This window comes from Anthonomus grandis, chromosome 11 (assembly GCF_022605725.1).
Source record: "Anthonomus grandis grandis chromosome 11, icAntGran1.3, whole genome shotgun sequence".
Classification (NCBI taxonomy): Eukaryota; Metazoa; Arthropoda; class Insecta; order Coleoptera; family Curculionidae; genus Anthonomus; species Anthonomus grandis.
In genome coordinates this window covers 24,611,879-24,635,868 of record NC_065556.1, presented here as the reverse complement: position 1 = coordinate 24,635,868, position 23,990 = coordinate 24,611,879, and the positions used below count along the sequence as shown (strand labels likewise).

General features: G+C 31.2%; 1 protein-coding gene across 1 annotated transcript in view; it reads right to left on the bottom strand.

The window, feature by feature from the left end:
- Positions 1-4,763: 4,763 nt before the first annotated feature.
- Positions 4,764-23,990, bottom strand: part of LOC126742586 (homeobox protein MSX-3-like) — a 71,013-nt gene continuing 51,786 nt past the window's right edge. Inside the window, exons 2-3 of the mRNA XM_050449320.1 lie at positions 11,309-11,496; positions 4,764-11,219 (exon numbers count right to left, since the gene is read on the bottom strand). Coding sequence (XP_050305277.1) covers positions 10,935-11,219; positions 11,309-11,496 — 473 coding nt within the window. The 3' untranslated portion in view covers positions 4,764-10,934. The remainder of the gene's footprint in view (positions 11,220-11,308; positions 11,497-23,990) is intronic.

The window sequence follows — 23,990 nt, the reverse complement described above, 5'->3', positions numbered from 1 at the left end:
AAAAGGCTTAAAAAATATCGCAGTACATTTACAAAAAGTCAGTTTCTTTTTTTCATAGGTTAGGTAAATTTAATTTAAATGTGTCAACGACAAACCAGTTTTACGCTAAAGTGACCTTGTTTTTTTTTCCAATGATTTTTAAATTTAAGGAATTTATGGTAAATATTTTATAATAAAAGTACACCTTCTTTTAAATCTTTGCAAGCAATGACAATCATCCAAGAAGAGATATTACAATATTTTACCTTCGTTACATTTTTCTATAATACAATATATTGAAGCCATAATATATTTTTTTTTTAAATCAGTCCTTTTTTCATATAGTCCAATAATTACAAAAAAGAGAAAAAAACTGATCTATATCAGATAAACACTGATGACTATTCCTTTTGTTATCTACCATACCTCCTTTGTTTGCATTTTACAAATCAAATCAATACACGATAAAAATTTCGCAATCCAGTTTGTCGGCTCGTTTGCTAACATACTTTTTCAACATTGAAACCTCGTTGTCAGTACATTCTAATTAATTGAATAAAAAATGTATGGCGTATCGTCGTGACCTCAAGACATTTATCACATACAATACGATCTTTACACCCATTATAATTAATATTTGACACCAGCGACACGAGAAATATAAATTTAATTACTCTGTTTATATCATTAACGAAGACATTGTGCAAAATCGTTTTGTATTAAGAAATAACATTTAAGGTTTGTTTTTATGTTATAAATATTTGGCTGTTATTATTATTTTAAGTAATTAACGAGGTACAATTAAGATTAATTTAAAATAAGCACTTTTGATTCCTTAAGCATTGAAAGCAAGAGACATATAGGTTTATCCTAATGGCTTTCTATTGAAAAGAGGTATTGTCACTTGACATAGAACTATCAGAATTTACCTTCAACCTTTTTTTTTCAACATGAGTTTAAAAAAATACGGTTAAGAACATTATATCAACAATACATAAAAAAAATCAACAATTGGATTTATTGACTTAATAATGACGTTTTTCAAAATTTCATTGATTTTAAAATAGGACGAATTGAGACAACCTAACTTATAAGTACCAAAAATCCTTTCAGCCATTTCCTTGTCTTGTTCGTAATTTTCAATTCCTCGACCTGTATATGATCATTTGGTGTCGACAGAGTTAAAACGAGTAATTCAACAAGTTTGCCAGTTATTATCAATTAGCAAAACCCGCAATTTCTCTCTCAATCCTTTCTCTGATTGGTGACAATGCTGATCCTACAGTTTCAATTTTTTAAAAGACGTTTGACAAATTTAGTGAACTTTAAGTGGCTTATCTGTATACAACTAATGCAAACATTTCGGCAAAAGCTGTTTCCATAGATGATTTTTATCTTTGGATATTATTACTATACGACCTAAAAAAGGTGAATCCTTGAGGACTTTGATTGATTGATTGATTGATAGCTTCGTTATATTTTTCAATTTCTTCAGGACATAAATAATAAAAAGAATTCCCTTTGTCCAAACATTGTGGTCAAAGTTTGTTGAATTTGATTCATTGATTGATTGAATTATTTGAAATGCTAGTGAAAAGTAAAGTTCTATTGATTCCTTTTTTGATAAGGCGTTTAATTATCTCCTTTTTTATTAAAATGTTTCTTAGGCAAGTGCTTGTATCTTACCTTCTGTAAAAGGATTCTGTGCAAGATATCGATTAAACTTCTTGAGGTATTTAATACTTCTCGCTTGCCTTGCCATCTAAATCTCCAATATCAATCTTATTTATTCAAAAAACTAGTTGAAAGGCCTTTCTGAGGTTATCAACGCTCTTCGTTAATCTAGATATTGTGCAACATTTACTTGCAGTAACTGTTCAAAGATTTTCAAAGTCACTAGATTTTCTTTAATAATAGGGTCTTATATCATCAGGTTGTTAATATTTGGTTATATAAGTCTAGCATTCAACTCTGGCAATAAAAATGACGGTAAACTTTAGAGATATCTCTGAGTATTGAGGGTCATCTTGTGGCAAAATTTCTACTCAATATTTTAGTAGTAAACGTGGCAATCTCTAGTGATAAAACACATTACGATTTCCATGTTATTTCATTATATTCCATGATTGTTTCAATGAACACGAGTTTTCTTAGGTAGGTGCTTATAGCTTAAATTCTTCAAAAAAAAATCTGTTATTGATATCGTCTCAATCTACAGCATAAATCCTATAAGTTTAATAAATAAGGCTCGCAAGGCTCCTCAAAGATCTTTAGTTCAAATACTAAAATTAAAAAGAGCTCTATAAGTTCTACTAGTATCTACTATTAGTATATTTTAAGTATCTTCTTCTTATAAACCTTTGCAAAGGTAAATTGGAGTTAGCTTTGACTAAGATCTGTAAATATTTCGAAGCTGGTTTATCCATTTATCTCTTTGATTCTTCTCCATATGTTATCCTGCAATCTTTAATTAAGTGGTGGAATTATAAACTTCCGAGTACATGAATTTAATTTGCTTGTCAATTCCTAGTGTTATACTTTTTTTTTTTATTTATACTAACAATAAAAAAGTATAAGGAAATTAGTTTACAATAGATATGTTTTTAAAGATCTCCATGGGCGTTCAAAACAGTTTACAGTACTGTTTTACCTTATTAAAAAAAAAGCTTTAATTTTCTCGTAACCACTCGTCCCATATAGCCCCAGAAAGATATACAGCTTTCATTTATTAGCTCATTTAAAATACTTTATACGAGCTTTATGCTCATTAATTTTGCAAAGTTAGTACTTTATTTCTTTATAAACTGCCACGTGATCTTTAGTAATTATAATTTAAGGCCGTTTTAATTGGCTGTAAAGTTAGTCGGTCTTTTGGGCGAGTTGCACCAGTTTATTTTCTGCATCGCGCACGAGATTTATCGCAGTTTTGAGCTCGCTCTTCTTCTTGTCTCTCTTATATTTAAAATTACGCCGGCCACATGTCTCGTAATTATTTCTGTGTTTGAATACCGTCGAGTTTTCGTTATTTTTTTTTTTATTTTGGTTGGTTGCATGCGTGGTTGTCTTACCACTGTGACAAGTGACAACTTCGCTATTAAGTTGGTTAAACTGGGAGGAAATAAACTGGAGATACCATAGAAACTTAATTTATTAGTGACGTTTATAGTGAAGTAGGGAATATAGTGCTCTCCATTATAATTAAAGCATAATTTAAAAAATTGTTTTATTTCAAACATTTATAATAGTACATGTTTTGTTAAAACTGAACTATTGACGGTTGATTTTCGATAAATTGTAAACAAACGCACCCTTTTTACCCTCTTTTCATGTGTTTTACTTCAGTAGAGTTTTGATATTCGACGTGATTTTAATCTTACATATTGAGTAAATGTAGCGTCTTTAGTAAGTAGCATAAATGGAGTTCGCACGTTTAGGACCAAAAAATCAAAAACTTCTTTTTTTGAAAAGGTGCCGATGTTTCGACGTTTATTTAAGTCTTTTTTAAGGCTGTTTACTGCAAAGAAGCTTTTTTGTCAAATGAATATACCGTGTGTCCCAGGTATCGTTATTGACTCGATACGATACACGATAGTGTAAACGTATTTTATTTTAATTTTTTTTTTTTTTTATTTATGTTAGTGTGAGTCAGTGTGTGGTTTTATTCAATGTGTGGTGGAATTATTTAATATAGCTACCTCCATTATCGAAACATTTTTCAATATCTTTCCTAAACATTTTAAAAAAATTTCTAACTTCTTCAATGGAAATTAAATTACAAGCGTCTCTATTTCCTTATTTTAGTAATTCCCTGTTATTTGGTAATGGCTGGAAATAAACAATTTGCTTGAACCGGCCCCGTAATAGGAATCAGAAATGGTTAAATCGGGTGACCTTGGCGGCCATTCAATTGGGTCGCGTTTTCCAATTCATTGATTCGGAAAAGTTCTATTCAACCATTCTGCTACTCAAATAGTGGAGTGCGCTGAAAATAAATATTTATTCTTTGATCAACTGGTAAAAGTGTTCTTCAAAAAATGATTCCAAAATTTAAAGATACGTTTCTTGATTAGGAGATTCTTCAATAAAGTATGGTCCAATAATACCTAAATGGTAAGATATGACGCACAATACGTTTTTTTTTTAAGTATTGCTTGTTGCCATGGATTACAAAGTTTCATTGGACCAAAAGCGACAATTTCGGGATGAAATTACACCATTTGTGTGAAAATAATAAACGGCGCGCTTCATCCCCCTCTTCTAAAGTATGCAAGTACCTTGGTTTGAATGCTTTAATGTTGCTGGCAGCATAAATTCTTTGTAATTCAGATTTGCTTATGTTCAACACCGCCGATAACTTTACAATAAGATAATGACATAAGTACCGTAAAACGGGGTTACTTTGCACCATTTTTTTTAGTTTTATTTTATTAGTTATGATGTAACGTCACTCGAAAGAAGATCTGAACTTTGTATTAATATCAATTGAGCAGGTTGTAATATAACTCTGATTATAGCTATTTGTTACGTATATTGCCTAATCAAGAGAACAACCTAGTTTTATTAGTGGTGCAAAGTATACCCCAAAAGTCATACTTTGCACCACTCAATATTTTATTAATATTTGGCTACTAAATGCTTGCTGGTGCATAGGAAACCCTTATTATTTTAAACTTTGCACCAATTAAATGCGAAAAAATGTTCGTGGGCCAAGTTTTGTGAATTTAAATCTACCTACCTACATATACTCGTATTTATGAAACAAGCATAAAAGTAAAGAAAATTGCTACAATTTAAATGAACAAACTTTATTATAACATTATAATAGTAAAAATACAACGTTTGAAACTAATCCCACCACAATTTGTCGCATTCTGGGACAATGTACATTCCTCGTTTGGACATTTTCTTGGGCACCAATTACGTTGTGCCACGAATACCATATTTCGTCACATCTTTTTGGCCATTTCCAAAATTTATCGATCTGGCCATAGCATTGGACCATCGCTCCATCGTTTTCTATTGCTGTTATCACTCCAGGATAAACATGATCTTCATAGGAAAATAAAACGTACTCACCAACAACTTTTTTGACATCATCTAATCCAGAGTTTTTGACTTTTTCGATAATAGTTATTCCAAGAGAACCTGAGACGAGTTTTTCATTAAATTCTTTTTCTTCTTCCATCTCTTGCATCTCATTTATTTCATCATCTGATGATTCCCTGCCTAGTGGAAAGTGGTCGTCCAAAACAATGTCCTCCTCTGAATCATCTACGATTTCTGGTTCAACAGCTTGAAGAGGTAAGGATGTAGATGCTCTAGTTAGATCTGTTAAACTAATTTCAGAATGGGCAATACTGTATCCTGCTGAAACCGTTATTTTCTTCTTCCTACGTGGCTTAAACTGTGTGGCTTCCTGCCTTTTATCTTCTAAATACTTAATGAAAGTGTTTTCGATATCCGACGAACTTGATTTATTTGTGTCGCTAGCAGTTGTCATATTAGATTTCTTAGTTGTTGTTAACCGCTCCAAGAGCGGTGTTATATCGCAAGAGACGATACCGCATTTCCTAAATCCCGACTTTAATATCTCAACGCTATTCTTTTTAATTTTTTCGATTAATGATCGTAAAAGCATTGGAAAATGCTGTTTCTCAAATACATTTGAACTACTCCCTACATGAGTTTCCTTATATTGAGATAAAATGTCTCTCCAGGTTCTTTTCACGGGGCGCAAATAATGCGACATCTAGCGGTTGTGTAACGTGGGTGCTGTTCGGAGGCAAACATACAAAATCAATGTCGTGTCTTCGACATTAATCGAGGACTTCATCATTAATATGAGAAGACAAATTGTCTCCTAAAACGACTTTCTTTCCCTGAATTTTTTTAAGCCCGGGCAATAGGAGAGTGCTGAACCAATTTGCAAATGTCTCCCGCGTGATTCGAACCAACCAGATGCAGTATTTGCATAACGCGTACCAGGGGGACCATTCTCAGTCCAGGTGTCCCACAAATGCTTGGATTTGTACACCACATAAGGAGGTAGAAGCTCACCAGCTGCATTTCCACAAATCATAAGAGAAATGCTACTCTTTGAGGAATTACAAATTCGTTCGGGATACTTAACACCACGTTTAGTTAATATCTTTTTTTGACCGGGGTCATCGGTTAAGTTTGTCTCGTCATAATTAAAAATAGCATGCGGCTCTACAGCAGTTAATGTTTCTTTTAGATTTTCTATGTATTCAGTCATTTGGTTTGCATTAAGTGCTGCTCTACTTCTTTTTATGTTCGAGGCTATCCTTGCAGTAAGGTCCTTATGACGAGTTAAAAATGATTTGACCCAGTCAATACCTGGAGTATTATCCCTAAAACGAGTTATTTGTCGAGTTACTTGATTATTTGTCGCAATTCCATTCCAGTAACAGGAAAACCAGAATCACTAAGGCTATGAATGCATTGTACGAAACATCTTTCCTCTTCATAAGAGAATATTGATGGGTATCCAGGTTTTCTAGCGTGTGTTCTTTTTAATTTGTAAAAAATAGTTCTCCTTGGAATGTTAAAGGATACAGCAGCAACTCTTGCTGACAAAGATGCCTTCAAATCTTCTTCTGAGTAGTCTGCATATCTGCGAGATCCCAGTTTCCTTTTATTACGTCTGGGCATATTCTGAAAACCATTTACCTATTTAACTTTTACTCTTGCGAATGAAAATAGTTTGGACGTGACAAGTAGGGGACACTTTGCAAGGTTTAAATATGTTTACCACCCGGGAAAAGGCACGTTGCGTGTTATTATTTACTGAATGCAAATCAGTAACGCAGACGAGAAGAAGATTTAGGCTGATTTTTGAAAGGGCTCCACCTTCACGAAATTCTATACTTCATTGGGCACGCCAATTTTCCCAGGAGGGAATAGTTAAAAGAAAAGTTAGAACAAACCTAAATGCACAAGATAATCTGTTGGATGATATTTTGCTGATAAAAGAAGTGTTGTCCTTAAACAATAACCAAATATCTATTAGGAAGATAGCTCAAACGACAAATATGTCAAAAAGTTAAGTACATAAAGTTCTAAAAATAATAAAGTTTAAACCCTACAAAATTCAAACTTTCTAAAAAATAGAAAATTGTGCCCTTGAAAAAAGATATTTAATGTGCGAAACACTACTAGATCTTTTTAGAAATGAGCCGGATACCAATTTAATAATGTCTGATGAGGCAACATATCACATCAGTGGTCCAGTAAATAAGCATAACTGCCGAATTTGGGGAGATGAAAATTCTCACGTTTGGTGTGCAGTATCGAAATCTAAAATTTATGGGCCATTTTTTTTTCAAGAAACAACAGTGAATGGAAACAATTACACCGATATGTTGGAAACATTTTTTTATCCTCAACTTCAGCAGGATGGAATTTTAGACACGGTCTACTGCCAGCAAGACGGTGCACCACCACACTTCTCCAGGGTCGCAAGGGATTCCTTAGATATTACTTTTGAAAACAGATGAATAGGGCGAGCAGGTCCAATCGAGTGGGCACCTTATTCTTCCGATCTAACCATTCCAGATTTTTGTATATGGGGATATGTAAAAGACCGTTGCTACAATCCAACCCCAAGAAATTTGGATGAACTGCGCACCAACATAGTAAACGTTTTCAACCAAATTACACCGCGAATGCTACAAAACGCCTTCGGCAACTTATTTCTCCGACTACACAAATTCCGCGCAAAATGGGGGTCATATTCAGCAGCTAATTAATTAGTTATAATTTAAAATTAATTTCTTCAATTGTTTGTTGTTAAAATTGTTATAATTTAATACATAGAATAAATACTTTTTATAGACATGGTAATAGCGCAAATTATTTAATTATGATCATGCGACAGCGATACATAGGCAATTACCAGAAAATGTTCATCAATCACCGAATATGTATTCTAGAAAAATTTTCAAAAAGGTGTCATCTATTAAAAGTAAAAAAAATAATGAATTTAGGAAAATTTATACATTTTCGGAAAGGGGATTTAACAGGCTTCCATGTGAAATTAAAAAGTACAGGGTGTTACATTTAACATTTTTGAGAAATCAGCCTTTGAAAATCATCAATTTTTTTCCTCCTATTTCAACTGTCAAAAAAAAATTTAAAAATATTGATGAAGTTCTGTAAAAACCGCACATTATTGTTATTTTTCGTTCTCGACTTATAAGCAGTTAAAATGTGTCAGTTTATAAATGGACACCCTGTATTAAAAATACCTTATACCTTCCACTCATCCGTCTACAAAAAAACTATCAGTTCCTTTAAAAAAAGCACTCAATCTATTTAAAGATTACACCACAATCAAAATTTTTTTAAACTAAGAGCAAAATCCAAAAAGATCATAAGCAAAGCCAAATTAGACTCACATTTCTTCAATTAATTCTAACACTTCCACCAATGATATTTGGGATAAAATACGTAGACTCAAATTAATACCAACTCGAAATATTCCTGGCCTGCTGGATTACAGATTTTGCCATTGCTTCAGACCATTGCATCAATACAGGTTTGACATACTCAAATCAAAACCTTTTAAACCGTTCCATTACATACAGCATCTCTATTACGATGAATGAACTTACATATGCCTTGAAATATAGAAGTGTCACCTCCCTTGGTCCTTTGACGAAATTAGAATATTAATGATCAAAAACTATAGCAGCAACAACTATTCAATAAAATATGGATCTCAGGCCTACTACCAAAAAACTGGAAATATTCCTTTCTAATTTCATACTGACCAACCATCTATGTAAACCCCTTGAAAAAATGGTTAATAATAGACTAACCTAGTATCTTGAAAAACACAAAATTGTAATCCCAAAACAAGCAGGTTTCAGGAAAAGTCGCTTTAATATAACATCGTAGGACTAGAAATAGATATTCAAGACTCGGAGAACACACAACAGCAGTCTTCCTAGACGTTAATAAAGCCTTTGACTCAATTACCAGTCAAAGCATAATGAATACTCAAGAAAAATATAAAAGATATGGACATATCGTGTCACTTATAAATACTTTCCTTACTGATAGAACATTCCAAGTAAAATTGGGAAGCACCTAAGGAAATTACTATGCAGAAGACATAGGAGTTCCCCAAAGTGCGGTCCTTAGTCCTATTTTGTTTGTACTAGGCATTAATAGAATTATAAATTACCTTAGGAGATATATTATAATAAATGTTATGATAAATTATTAGAAATACATTTTTTCAGAAAAAGGAATTGCAACAAGTTGATTGATCTTCATATAAATAATCGACTAATCACCTTTAAATCTCACAATAAATTTCTAGGGGCTTACTTTGACTCACTACCAAAAGTTTGAGTCAAACAAAATGGGAAGCTGAATCATCTTCACTACTTATAATGTACAAAGCTAAAATCTAAAATAGGCTGCGGATCTATTGCCTATTCATCTACTCCACAAAGTTCTATTTAATCACTTGAACCTATTCAGATCTACATACAGTCAATCAGAACAGTCTAGCACGAGTAACATTTTCAAAATATTATATCCAACCCTTTTCCAGGAGATACCATTCAGGTGCATAGACCATAGACTGAAACAAATACAGCAGAAATTACAAGTTCAACAAACACAAGCATACAGTTACATTACATACAAATACTTACCATGGACACTAACACCAGTCAAAATATTAAAGGTCCTAGCAAAATATTTAAAGAAAGACACCTCAACCTAGTCTTAACAGTTTTTTGCCAATATTGACACTAGAGTTGAATACCAATTAAAAAACTGGTGATCCTAAATCTTGTACATACAAATTTGATGAATTATCATTAACAAAATGCCACTGAGGCATAGGACTGAAAGAAGAAACATCAGGTAGATGTTTGACACAGTTATGTTCGGTGCTGGTATTTGATACAACATTGAGAGAATGATGATGTGGTAAATAAACTGAAAATTTAATAAACTCAACTATAATTAGACAATTGCTATGATGAATTGTTGACGAAAGCTCAAAAGAACATAGAAATTAAACAAAAATATAATGTCAGTAACTTAATTTAAATTTATATTGTAACAAAACTTTTGTAAAAATATATATTTTTTTTAATAATTTTTAGGTTTTTCTTGAATGTGTTGTTAGATGGCTTCTTTATAAGATACAATAAAAATAAAACTCTTTGTAATCCTACGTGACTAAAATTAAATTGACATTTAAAATCATTACACGCTGACCTTATTTTTTCAAACTACGATAACCCTAAAATCTTTCATTTCTTCCACCAGCTGATAAGAAAAATTAATTTGCTTTTGAACTTTTAATAAACGACCTTAGTGATTTAAACAGAATTTGTAAACCAATTTATTATGTCATAGTTAAATATATGTATAGCCATTAAATAAATTACCAGATAAATTGGATAATTATTCTTATTTAATTGAGAGCACATTATAATAAACATTATTTTGGAAATAATTCAATGCATTTTTAGTCATTAAACTTGTTATCACAATTAAAATTACGGCACCAAGCGATAAAGGTTTTGTTTATAAAAAGAACGCACCTTACTCATCAATTTCGGGTATGTGAGCACTTGGCGACGTCATACTTCCACGTGGTAAGTGAGGCTGAATATATATCTTAAAGGAGCCTTCATACTAGAGAAGGACTGCTAGAGAAATTTAAATCTTCAGGTGGTACACTTTAATGTGGGGATACACAGAGGCAACAATTCCAAAAGATACATCAGTGGTTGCCCTCCTACAAGTGATTTTAACAGTTGTCCTCCTGGGGCAGTAACTCACTAACCAAGGACAACTGAATCTTCAGGTGGTAAAGTAAATTGTGCTGGTACACAGATGGTTGAGATTGAGGCAACGACTTCAAAAAAGATACATCAGTGGCGCTCACCGAGTATTATCTTACCAACTCAGGACATGTGTGGACTAGGTGATCTTATATCTGCAGGTGGTGAAGCTAAATGTGCTGGTACAGAGGGATGTGGCTGAGGTAGCAGGCCCAAAGGAGGCATCGGCGGTCTTCCTCCTAACAGTGAGGCTAAAGGATGCGCACCTGGACCAAAGTAGCCTTGCAGTGCGGGATGAGGGTAGAGCGGATGAGGGTGTCGGCTGAGTGAAGCCATTTTAAATTTTTCAAGCTCTGCTTCTTGGAGCCGTTTGGCTTTAGCTCGACGGTTTTGAAACCAGATTTTGACCTGTAAAGAAATACTAATTTAAAATTCATGACTCATTGTTATAGTGTAAGTATTTTCCTATAAATGGAAAGTGACTGGTTCGTAATTACCTGCGTTTCGGTCAGTCTTAAGGAACTTGAAAATTCAGCCCGCTCAGCTATACTAAGGTACTGCTTATCTCTAAATTTCTTTTCCAATGCTAGAAGTTGTTGGGTGGTAAATGGTGTTCTAGGTTTCCTATTTGGCTTGTGTTTTCTTAGGTGGCATTTTAGCTTGGGACCTTCACCGTTCGCGTCTACTATAATAAAAACTAAATGTTAAACTTCTTTTTTATTTGTAAATTTTGTGTTGCTAGTATAAATATGGATTTATAATACATCAGTTAGTCCAGTTATTTTTAAATACCACATATTGTATATGTACCCAAACAAATTAAAGCAAATTCGAGGTTCTCCATTTAGGATCCTATAGAAATCGAAACAGGTGAAGGTAGCTGCAACTGCAGCTTAAGAATTGTAACTACAGAATCATTGCAAAGTAAAAAATAAATAACTTTTTCAAATAATCTAAAAGGTAATTCTCATTTTTTTGCAGACCAGTATGGTCATTGCTATGACTTCAAATATAAGGAATACCTATTTTAAAAAGGCCCTAATGATGAATTCAAATTTTGATAGCAAAATCCCCTTTACCTTTATCCAGGTTGTTGATCTTGTTTCTTATTTCTTTCAGTTAGTCAAATTGTTCGTGGCACTTGAACGTTAAAATATTTCTCGTTTTTTTATTCAAATACAGTATAATTTCTCATATCTTTTAAATAGCTCCAATTTCTTAAGTCATTTTTGTATGGACCATTTAGGTCATTGCATAGAAAGATTAGATTCCGAACGGATGTATATATTAGAAGAAAAAATCTGCTTACTATTCCGGCGCACAATAAGGAATTAGTTAAAAAGTCATTTTCATACTTGATTGCACACTATAGAAATAGGTTTAAAATAAATGATTTTACATTGACAGAAAAAACTTTTAAAGTTAATTATGTGTATGAGTGATTTTTTTTAACATTTTTGTATATAATATTGTTCATGATTTTGTTCCTGAAAAGCTTTGAATGTTGCCATAAATCTTTATAGATTTTCCACATCTTCCCTTCCCCTCATATTTTCTTTCATATCCTGATCCTCTTCCCATGTTCCCGTTAGGTATGTTCTTTCTTTCAGTAGAATATTTATTACTAAATTTTTAAATTATTGTTTTTTTTTGGCCTCAACAGAATTCAGGGAGCCTTTTGTGCAAGGGATATCTCTATTATATAATATGCATATTATGGTCTGTTGGTCACCATGCATTATTAGCTTTTTTATTTTGTTAGAAATTCTTCGATTTTTTTTTGTTATTGGTGAATGATGAAATACTCAATATTTAGTGGAATTTTGTGATATTTACAATTTTGTAAAAGTTAATACACCTACCTATTAGTATTTTTTGTGCTTATGAGAAATATCTTTCACTCAAAATATCACGTCAAAAAAATTGGCTTTAATCATAATAATAATAAATGCCCTATATTACGTACATTTATAAAGATAGTATAAAATAACTTTAATTTCCCAAGTTCTGAAGAATAAGACGCAGTCTAGCTTTAGAGAACCGACTAAACTCTGTTAATTCAGATAAACTAATGAAGCCTTAATTAAAAAAGAAATTACCTATACTATAACATAGTGTGAGTAAAAAAATACATGTACAGAAAAATTAAATTAAAGCTTCTTAAAATTCACTAATTAGCAAGTAGCTTTTAAAATTGTGTTAAAATTTTGTTACATTATATATTAATACTATTTGTGCTGGTAATGATTTTTGCACCATTGCTGTCCAATGTTAAGAAATTGTTATTATGTCTGAAGAACGTAAGGCTCAAGAATGAATGTTAAACATGGTGTAACAAATTTATTTTTTAAGCCCAATGCGGAATTTTAAAAAACTTACAAATTGAAAATAACCAGGTTTTTCCATCCTCAATCAATTCAACTCCCTAAAAGTGTAAGAAATATGATCATACTTTCGTCATTCAAATATAAGACGTGAGCAAGTATTTTCTACCTTGTGAATACGATTTCTTCAAATAAAATCCAAACATGGACCGTAAATAAGATCACATTAGTTAAAGTTGGACAAGACTATGGATTTGTAAACCACTTTACGTAAATAAAATTCCATGTTTCATATTTTATTGGTTTTTCGTTTTACTCCATATCCATGTTTCAGTTTTGCCTTGTCGTGCAATTTAACGTCGAATTTTGTACATATTTTTTTATATATTTCTACACCTAATTAGTAGATAGTGGACGTAGAAAACTTTCTACATACAAGCTGAAAGTATTTGTTGTAAACATTAAGTTTAATAAATTATATTCGATATATTTTTTTTGAAAAGTCTTTATGCAGGGTGATTGATGCTCGATGGTAACTTAGACGTTTACGGAGAACGGAAAATGGATTTTTTTTGAAAACTTGGCATCCTGGATTTAGCTGGTGGTTTAACGATTCAAAATATTTTTAGCGATACAGCGTTGCCAAAAAATAGTAACAACTTTGTTATTTTAAATGGAATACGCTATCACTTTATGATTGTTTTTGTATAAGTTATTCCTATGCCTATTTTTAGTGGTTTTCGAGAAATTAATAATTTTCTTTATTTTTTTTACCATAACATAGCTCCAAATAAATTTTTATTACTACGGCACTGGAACGCGCAGAAAATTGAAATTATAAACCTAATTTACGGAAGTATTGTACATTAGATTTCCGCTGGTTTAGGCATTTGGGACCATGGGATTGGCCTGCGAGATCACCTGATCTTACACCACTTGATTTTTAGTTTTGGGGTAATTTGAAGCACATTCTATAAAGACATCGGTAAACAGTAAACAGGAACTACGTCAATGACTTATCAATTGCATTGGTCAACAAGATCCTTTTGAAATGTAAACAGCGACAACACATGCTGTACAATAGAGGGTGGGCCGAAATTTTTTTTTTGTGAAATATCAACTCCTGGGGTCAAAAAAGTTGCGTTGTAGCAAAACATTTTTTCTTCACTGCCACAAAGACCCTCTGTTTTTTTAATATAAAAAGTCGTGGTGGCAGTGGAAAAAAATTTGAAAATTATAATTTTTTAGAAGCAGATCTTCATATTTTAAAGAAAATTACTTTTTTTTTTTAAATTATTATTACCCATCATTATTACATATAATATTACTCCGAATAGTTAAGTAAATATTCCTAAAACAAGGTGACCTTGAAAATCAACGCTTTGGCGGCAGTTTTACAGCAAGCGCGGCGCAACGCAGGTAATTCAGACAGACATTTTTATTTTAGTGCTTTGCCGTATGTCGAGTAGGAAGTAGTGGCTACGAAAAAGGGCTAAAACAAGAAATTCGTCGCGGCGTCCAATTTTTGGTGATCCTAGTGAATTTAATGACTCACAGTTACCAACATACAAAGATGTTATCAAGTGTTTTTTGTGGGTTCGTTTCGATTTGGAAAAAAATGGTGTCTTGTTCGGGAAGTCTTGGAATTGTGGCTCAAAAAGCATTTGGATCAAGGCTTCAATTCCAATCATAAGCCACCAAAGGATGATCTCAACTGGAATCATTTTTAAGCAACAGTGAAACCTTGCTTGACATAGCGACTTGTAAATGTAAAGGCAAAGATGGTGAAACCATTTCATGTAATTGCCTAAAGTAATACAAGGTAAACTTTTATTCCTTATTATTTTAACAAACTTTGTTTAAAAATTTATTACCCATTTTTTAGATACCTCGTCTTGAAAGAGCATTTCATCTAAACCAGAGAACTTGCCGCAAAATGAAAATTGGTTCCCTTGATTTAGTTGAGTCCCAAAAAGTTTTGCAAAAGGAAAAAAAGCTTTCATAATTCATACGTCACATACTTCAGGATCAACTAGTGTAATAGTCAATAAAAAAGATTTATCGTCTTCTGAATTACTGACAGATGTATGTAATAAATCTGACAGTGAAGATTTTGACTCAGACTTTTCCAACTCCAATTTGTATGCAAGCTCTTCCAGTGCGACGTTGCCCGAGATATTTAATTTCCCACCTAGCACATCAAATTTGCCTAGTACTTCAGAACGCAATTTGAAGGAAATACCGAGATTAGCTGAAACACTAGACCGGTATTCGGTTTACGACCGAGCAGGAGCAGCAATTGCCTTAGCGGTGCTCCTAGATTTTGGTGTTATAGAACTACAAAGGAAAACAAATGTCATCGATAAAAACAAAAGAGCAAGAGAAAAGAAAAGAACTGAAGTTCAGGACGATTCTATTCTATTATTTTCACGTGGTCTCTACTTTCATGGACGGAAAGACAAGACTTTAGTGTTTCAGGAAAATGCAAGGAAAACTAAGGTGGAAGAGCATATCACAATAATAGAAGAACCTGGTGCTAAGTATCTGGGTCACATTTGTCCTAAGTCTGACACTGCTGTGAATATAGTAAATAAAATCTTGGAGTTTTTACAAAAATTTAATTTGGACCTCAACAGATTAGAGGTCGTTGGCTGTGATGGTACTGTCACAAATACAGGGCGTAAGGGAGGCATTATAGTGTTAATGGAGAATAAAATTGGAAGGCCCCTGCAGTGGTTTGTCTGTCAGCTACACGCCAATTAGTTGCCCCTAAGATATCTATTTGAAAAACTGGATGGCAATACCAGTAGACCACGTGCGTTTTCCGGGCCTCTTGGAAAACAACTGCAAATCTGCGAAACGATTCCTGTAACTTTATTTTTAAAAATAGAATCATCAGTTGACGAATTCCCTTAGCGACGATCTTAGCACAGATCAAAAATATCTGTACGATATTTGTCAAGCAGTTAAAAGCGGTGTTTGTTCAGAACAACTGTCTAGGACGCAGCCTGGGAAAGTGGTTCATTCTCGCTGGCTTACCACTGCTTCCCGTATTCTTCGTTTTTATGTAGCAACTCAAAACCCTTTATGAAATTTACAAATACTAAGCCATTTTGTAATGAAAGTATATGCGCCCATGTGGTTTTGCATTAAGGCTCAACCGTCATGCATTTATGGTGCAAGACATTTATTCAAAACCGTAAGACTCTGCGACTATTTACAACCAGAATTAAAAGATTTAGTGTATAAAAACATTCAAAGAAATGGATACTTTGGAAGCCCAGAAAATATTATTTTGTCTATGTTATTTGGCGAACGTAAATACATAAGACAACTAGGATTCCAAAGAATTTTGAAGAGTAGGCAGTTAAATTACAAAGATCAGCGACATTTTATAGTACCAGAATTTATTTTTGACGCTGAGTATTTTAAAATTATTGACTGCCAAAAAGTTTTATGGACAGAGCCTCCTGTAACTATAAAACTATCAAAGGACCAACTAAAAGAAGTTGTTCAGAATCCTGAAACCAGTCTTTTGGCATACGTAACAGCATACCCTTTTCATACGGTTGAAAGGGGTGTCAAAATAGTAACAGAATCTTTGGCTTCTGTCTGTGGAAGTGAAAAAAGAGACGGGTATATACAAAACAGGCTGAAGTCAAGGGAAAATATGCCTAAATATGAAATAGAAAAAGACTTTTGTTTAAACCGATGTGTTTTTTCTTAAAAGAGTTGCGCTTTGTTTTTTTTTTACTTGTAGTTTCATTTACAAATAAAAAATATATTTTTTTAAATATTTTATTAGGTGTTTTTTTATTTTCGTTTCTTTTTATGCGTTTAAATCAAAGTAAGCTTTATCCGAAAATATTTTTTTTCAAAATCTATCAGACAATAAAAAATATAATTTTTCTTTGAAAATTTTAATTTTTTTATCGCTCTGTGGCAGTGAGCAAAAAAATTAAATTATTTATCAACCAAAATCCTATGAAGTTAGTTACTTTATCAAATTCTGTTTTTGGCTAAGGAGACCATAATTAATAAAGAACAAATTTAGCATATAATATTAAATAATTAGTTTTTTTTTTTGTAAAAATTACATTGGCTCTGTGGTAGTGGAAAAAAAATGAATCATGAAGAAAAACACTATAAAGTAAGTCATCGTATGATACATCTTTTCCGGGGTCGGGAGATTCAATTTAAAAAACAAAAAAAAATCACATTACTCAACGGCCCACCCTAAAACAACGCAGGATTTTAAAGTGCTTAGAAGTCAATACCAATCATTTTGATAATTTATTGTAAATTACTTATAATCTTAGGATAACTAATTAAATCATTCTTAAGTTTAAGTTACAATTTTGTCACATTGTTTATGAATAATAAATAGATTCACCAAAACTTTTAAATAACTATTTCTTTTCATTTCAATTAATTTTAAAGAAACACCCACGTGTATTACTATTATTGATCAACTAAATGTAACTGTCGAAAGTCAGTAGTATAGCATTGTTTGGTCATGACCTTTTATGGCCGCGTAAGGCATTTATTTTAAAATATTCTGATTTTTACTTTTTTGCTTTTATTTCAGAAACCGAACTACTTAGATATAGTTTCCATTTAAAATAACAATTTTTCTTTTTGGTATAAGCGGCAATGCTGCATCGCCAAAAATATTTGCAATCGTTAGACCACTAGCAAAAAACCATGATGCCAAATTTTCAAAAAAATTCTATTTTCCGTTCTCCGTAACCGTCTAAGGTACCATCACCCTGTATTTCAACTTTCAGTTCAATTTGAAGTAATAATATGTAGACTTTGCTATGATCTAACAACAATTAATTACCTTTTGGCAACTTTTTAAAAACCTACTAATTAATGAATATTTCGCATGTGTAAATACGAGTTTACTTCCTAAACCAGTTGCTTTCTTAGCAGGATATAAAGAAAAACATTTTGCCGTAATATAATCTAAATGCATAGTAATTTCCATCATAAAAAAATCATATTATAAATTCCCATCAGAAATAATTACCGGCCAGCTAACGAGTCAATAAAACTAATAAGGCTGTTAGCAGGCAGCATTACCTAATTATTTTCGTATAATATTGATAAATTAGTACTAAAATAAGTCGTAATTACACGTACATAAGCGATTAAATTATAGCAAGTAATTTGTCTAATAGTATGCTTAAAAAAACTATACTTAGCAGTAATTAACTCGGCTTAGCAATTAATTTGTCAGTAATTATTTCGCAGATGATTTGTGATGACCTACCTTGTAATTATGTTTCTTAGGTAATAGCAATTTAAAAAAGTGTAAGTTTGTTTAAGGAAATAATAAAAAAACAGATATAAGTATAAAATTGAGGAATAAAACCAAAATATGCTTAGGTCAAAAGCATAAAATTTATCCATATATGATTAATTTCATATTTTATAAGTAAGTATACAAGATTCTACAATTAATAAATTATATTAAAATATTAATTCCATAAATATATTTACAAATGCTGGACAGCACAGAATTGTATATTTTACTCACTGCTCACTATTTAAAAAAAAAATATGGAAGCAGTGTAATTTCGTCATGCAAGTATGTAACATAGACGTCTTTGCTGGCAATAATACCGAGAAAATTAAGGAATATTATGGTTCTATTATAGTATGTGATCATAATGTTTAGTTTGTCATGCATACATACTTATTTATTTTTATTGGTTTGAAATATACAATATATAATTAACTATTTGCTTAAGATATTATTGGACAATGATGAATTTCTATTATATCAAGCTCAAGTATTTCATTTTGGAATAAATTTAATGAGAACGACAATCCAAACTGTTGACAAATGACAGGAAAATATATTTTATTGGTGGATGCCGCCCTGACAACGATCAGCTGCTCATGCAAAAAAGCAATCAACAAGAAAAACAAAGAATTCCAAAATCGAAATTGTACGCCAATAACTTGTCACGAAATTATTCAGAATATATTCGGTTGATACTAGTAGGATCTCGAATACATAAATCTAGTTGCCTTGTCGTGAATCAGCCGAAACAAAAGGCGAGCGCTGTCAAAGCTTACTCGAGTCAAATCTTCGGATCGACTTTAGATCCGTCAAGCTTTGCATGTCTTTGCCCCATTGTTTTTGATTTTGATGGATTTCCTTTTGATAAGCCGTAATTGGTCGTCGAATTTATTTATATATAGAACGCAGCCAGTTTTAAGCATGTTAAATTACAATACCATTCAGTACATTAATTTAATGGTATCTCATATTTAACAATCCTTGAAGAAAAAACATTATGTGACAAAAATATTTAGCAAAAAGCAAGATTTGAATCAATCAATCAATTACATTAAAAAAGAAAAACTAATAGCAAAGAAGAAAATTCCTAAGACCAGTGTGGGTTGGGTTGGGTTGAATGTGTTGCTTTGATTTTTTTTAATTCCCTCATGCGAATTTGCTATGTATATGTATATGAGAAGATTAGATTCAATTTTTATGGTACGGTAAGTTGGCTTATACGCTTATTCAATTTTTAATGTATCTTAGAAGAGACTGTCAAGAAGAGCTGTATATGAAAACCGGTCTATAGACTTTTGATTCTCGAAAATTAAATGCAAAAATAAGTATGTAAAAATAGAAAATTGAAATAAATGTATTTTATGTTAATGTATAATAACTCTTTTGCCATTGATTGTAATGTATTTAAATTATTTGATTTGTGGCCAATTAAAAGGGTGAAATTTATTCGGACACACTTACAATTTTTCTTTATATGTTTTAATTTTCCACATATTAAGTATTGACCCCCAATTGCTTTAATTTTTTAAATTTCTTTTTAATTATTTGATGGTAGCCTAACCCCTTTACTCTATGCTAAAACCTGATATATCACATATTAATTTTTTTATGAGTAAAGTCGTCATTAAATTTATCTAACAAAACTTAGAGATCCAGTTATAAAAACAACGGTCTTAAAACAACTAAGACAAGAGCTAATTAAGACAAATACCGCAGACACAAATAATAAGTGGCTGCATCTTAGGCAAACTGTCGCTAATATTACGATTCGTCATCTTCACAATTCCCAATACAGACAAAAGAAACAGAAATTGATGACGGACGATATTCTAAACCTAATCCACCAACTCAGAATGGTCACAAAAGAGTAGAATTCCAGAAATACTGAGAATGAATAGGAAATGTCCAAATTGCAAGTTAATTAGAGACAATGACACCGTCAAATATTAGAGAGAAATTATAAACCTGGATATTTTACATGCCGTATCTATTTCATCTATGTGTCATCCTAACAGATCTTAAAAAACATTTTTATATAGGGTGTTTTTTATATATTGCGATAAAGGAACGTGTTCTTTGGACAAAAATGCGCAAAAAAGATCCTATAAACATAGGTCCTAAACCTTTTAGATTTTGAGCTACAGGGTGGTAAAGTTGTAACAAAAAAATGATTTTTTTTCGACAACTTAAATACCCCTGTAGATATTTGTCCAAAGATTGTTATGCAGGGTCTGTGTATCTAGAGCCATTTCCCAAGATACTTTTAACATTTTTATGTTCTCCAGTGGCGTGTGTGCGGGTTTTCCCCTGAATACTTTTATAAAGAAAAATGGTACGCCACTGGTTTTTCTTATATTAAAAAATAATTTTAAATTCCCCGTTTTATTTGCAACATTTTTGATTCCTTGGACTTTGTCCGTTAGATGTACGGTTTTCGCACAAAAAATTAAAAACCAAGGACATGTTGCTCAGATTTGATTAGACTTTCTTTGTTCTAGTAATTATTCGTTTTTTTTTAGTTTATTGCAAATTTATAAATAAATAATAACATTTTTATTAATTAATTTAGTACAAAAGCCAGCCCAATTTAATAAAATTCTAATTGAGGATTTAAAACTTTTGCTTCTACAATCTTTATTTTAAAATACATGTTTTTAAGTGATAAAAAAATATTTCATATTTTATTATTTATTTAAGTAATGATCAAAAATGTTGCAAATAAAACGGGAAAAGAAACAGAATTTAAAAATATTTTTTAATACAAGAAAAACCAGTGGCGTACCATTTTTCTTTATAAAAGTATTAAGCGGAAAACCCGCATACACGCCACTGGAGAACATAAAAATCTTAAAAGTATGTTGGTAAATGGCTCTGGATACACAAACCCTGTATACCAATCTTTGGACAAATATCTACAGGGGTATTTAAGTTATCGAAAAAAAATAATTTTTTGGTTAAAACTTTACCACCCTGTAGCTCAAAATCTTAAAGGTTTAGGACCTATGTTTATAGGAACTTTTTTGCGAATTTTTGTCTAAAGATAACGTTCCTGAATTTTGTCGCAATATATAAAAAACACCCTGTGTAGTCCAAATATCCTAAAAAAGGGAAATCATACAGGACATTCGTCAGTCAAAAAACGGTAAAGCTGCAGGCCCTGATTTCATCTATGTTGATGTTTTTAAAGTAGCAGATAGTGTCGCCAGAATTCTTACTGATTTTATCAGCACCATATATAAGTTTACCTATATTATGCTGCCAAGAAAAGTCAATGCCAAACATTGCTCAGATCATAATGCTATAACTATTATTCTAAAAGCATTTCTGAAAATCATTAAAAGTTTAAAAAAACTGTATCACACATTCAGTTTGGTTGTACAGGTTTTGGCTGCTCCATTTAGCATACAAGTTCTAGTTCAGAGATGCTTAGATATTTATAGACCAGTATACATGTGTAATCTATCAAAGATTATATAGATTATGAGAAGGCTTTTAATGAAGTTAATTCTAAATGATACAAAACCTTCATCAGGCTGGATCGGCGTGACATAATAATTATACAAATTTAGCGAGGAGTCAGACAAAGCTGCGTGCTTTCCCTGTTATTTATTAATATCTACTCTTTTATTTGAATTTATTTTGTTCAAAGCTCTATCTAAAAATAAAAAAGGAATTCATGTAAGTGATGTACTAATAAATAACATTCGCTATGTTGACGATACAATATTATTGACCAGTTCTTCTGTGGATCTTCTGAAGTATACAATTGTCAGTTGGCTAAGAAATAACAGAAAGAATTGATCACTCTAAATACTTTGGATTTATCTAAATATTGAGTAAGATATTGGGCAGGAAATACGGATACGTATTGAAAAAGCTACAAGTGCTTTTATCAAAATAATGCAGCTTCTCGCTTATAAACCATTGAATCTAAGATTAAGACTGCCGCTAACCAAATGCATAAAAATTCCCATTTTCCTTTATGCACTAGAAGAATGGATACTATTGCATCTGATAGAGTATGGAATTAGTTTCTCTCCTTGACGTATGTATTTATGTTTTCGTTCCTCAGAAAAATAAATAAATTATATAATATCTCTGCCTGACTCGAATTGGCGTAAATTGCATAATATTCATTTTTAATAAAAAAAAATTTTTTTATAATTATTATGTGTAATATTATATATCTATACGTTTTATATTACTATTTTCGTCAAGGCTTTCTTCTTACTATAAAACTTATTTTCTTCATTTTCATTTATTTAATATAAATTTTACATTTTTCTGTATCTGACATGAATTTTCGTATAAAAAAATCAAAACAAAATTTATGGATGGTCAAAATATATTTATCACATATTTATTATTTTTTCATATTAGGACTTTTTGTTTAAAATGATAATTGAAATGCCGAGTTAAAAATTCTTTTTTCATATATTTTTTTTTTAAATATTTCATATATAATTTAATTATCTTAAATCTGCTTAAATATTTTTAGTTAGTTTAACAGTAACCACAAAAAAAATCAATAATATGAAATTTTTTAGTAATCGCTTGTGGAGTCCTCTAACTGGCATTACGAAATTAATGATAATGACATTAATAAAGCTATGTTAAGACCGATTTTCCAAAATATAAAAGTCTATAAATTTAGGATTTATATATTTTTCATTTTGAAATCCAGTATAAAAATTAAACAAATAGATAATGAACATTTACCAATAATAATTAATTTTTGAGAAAACGCACCCATAATAACATCAAAATAACCTAAAAACGATGACAACTCATAAAAAAAGCAAGCAATAATAAAATTTAATAAAACTCTAAAATAATTGCTTAGTAAAAAGTTTAAATAAGAGATTCATATATTTTGTCCATAGATTAAAAAAAACAGTTTTATTTATAATCATATTATTAAAGTAAAGTGTGTAGATAACCAATTAATTTATTAGATAATTTTAGACAAGATAGAAAAGGTTACTGCTAAAGCAAAATTTGGTACTTACAGAAATTTTAATAATTTTGATACAGTAATCTACAATTAAAAGCGTATCTAAAAATATGCCTAAATATTATATTTAATAAAAAAAAATATTCGAAAACTTGGAAATCCTTAAAATAATTTAATAAATAGTCAAGGGACGAATAAAATATTCTCAGTCATTTACTGGATTGCAATAAAATGAATTCATATTTCAGTAAATATTTACAAAGCATTTCTGATTGCGGTTTAAAAACGAAATTTTATAGTCAAAATAAGTTTGATAATAATATCATTTAATTTAATTTTAATAAGGCTAATATCCTTGATATCAATAAAATAATACACAATATTATTACAAATGCTGAAGTGCTCGAATAAATTATTGCCAAAGTGTTAAACCTTTGAAATCCTGTTATAAATATTTACTTTAGTTTACCTGAGTGATACCTTACTTTCAGTGATAGGTATAGGCAAATCTTTACTTAAGGTTAAAAAACCCTGCTATTTTTAATTTCTTAAAAGTAATAAGTGTTTTATCGCTAATGCCTAAAATTTTT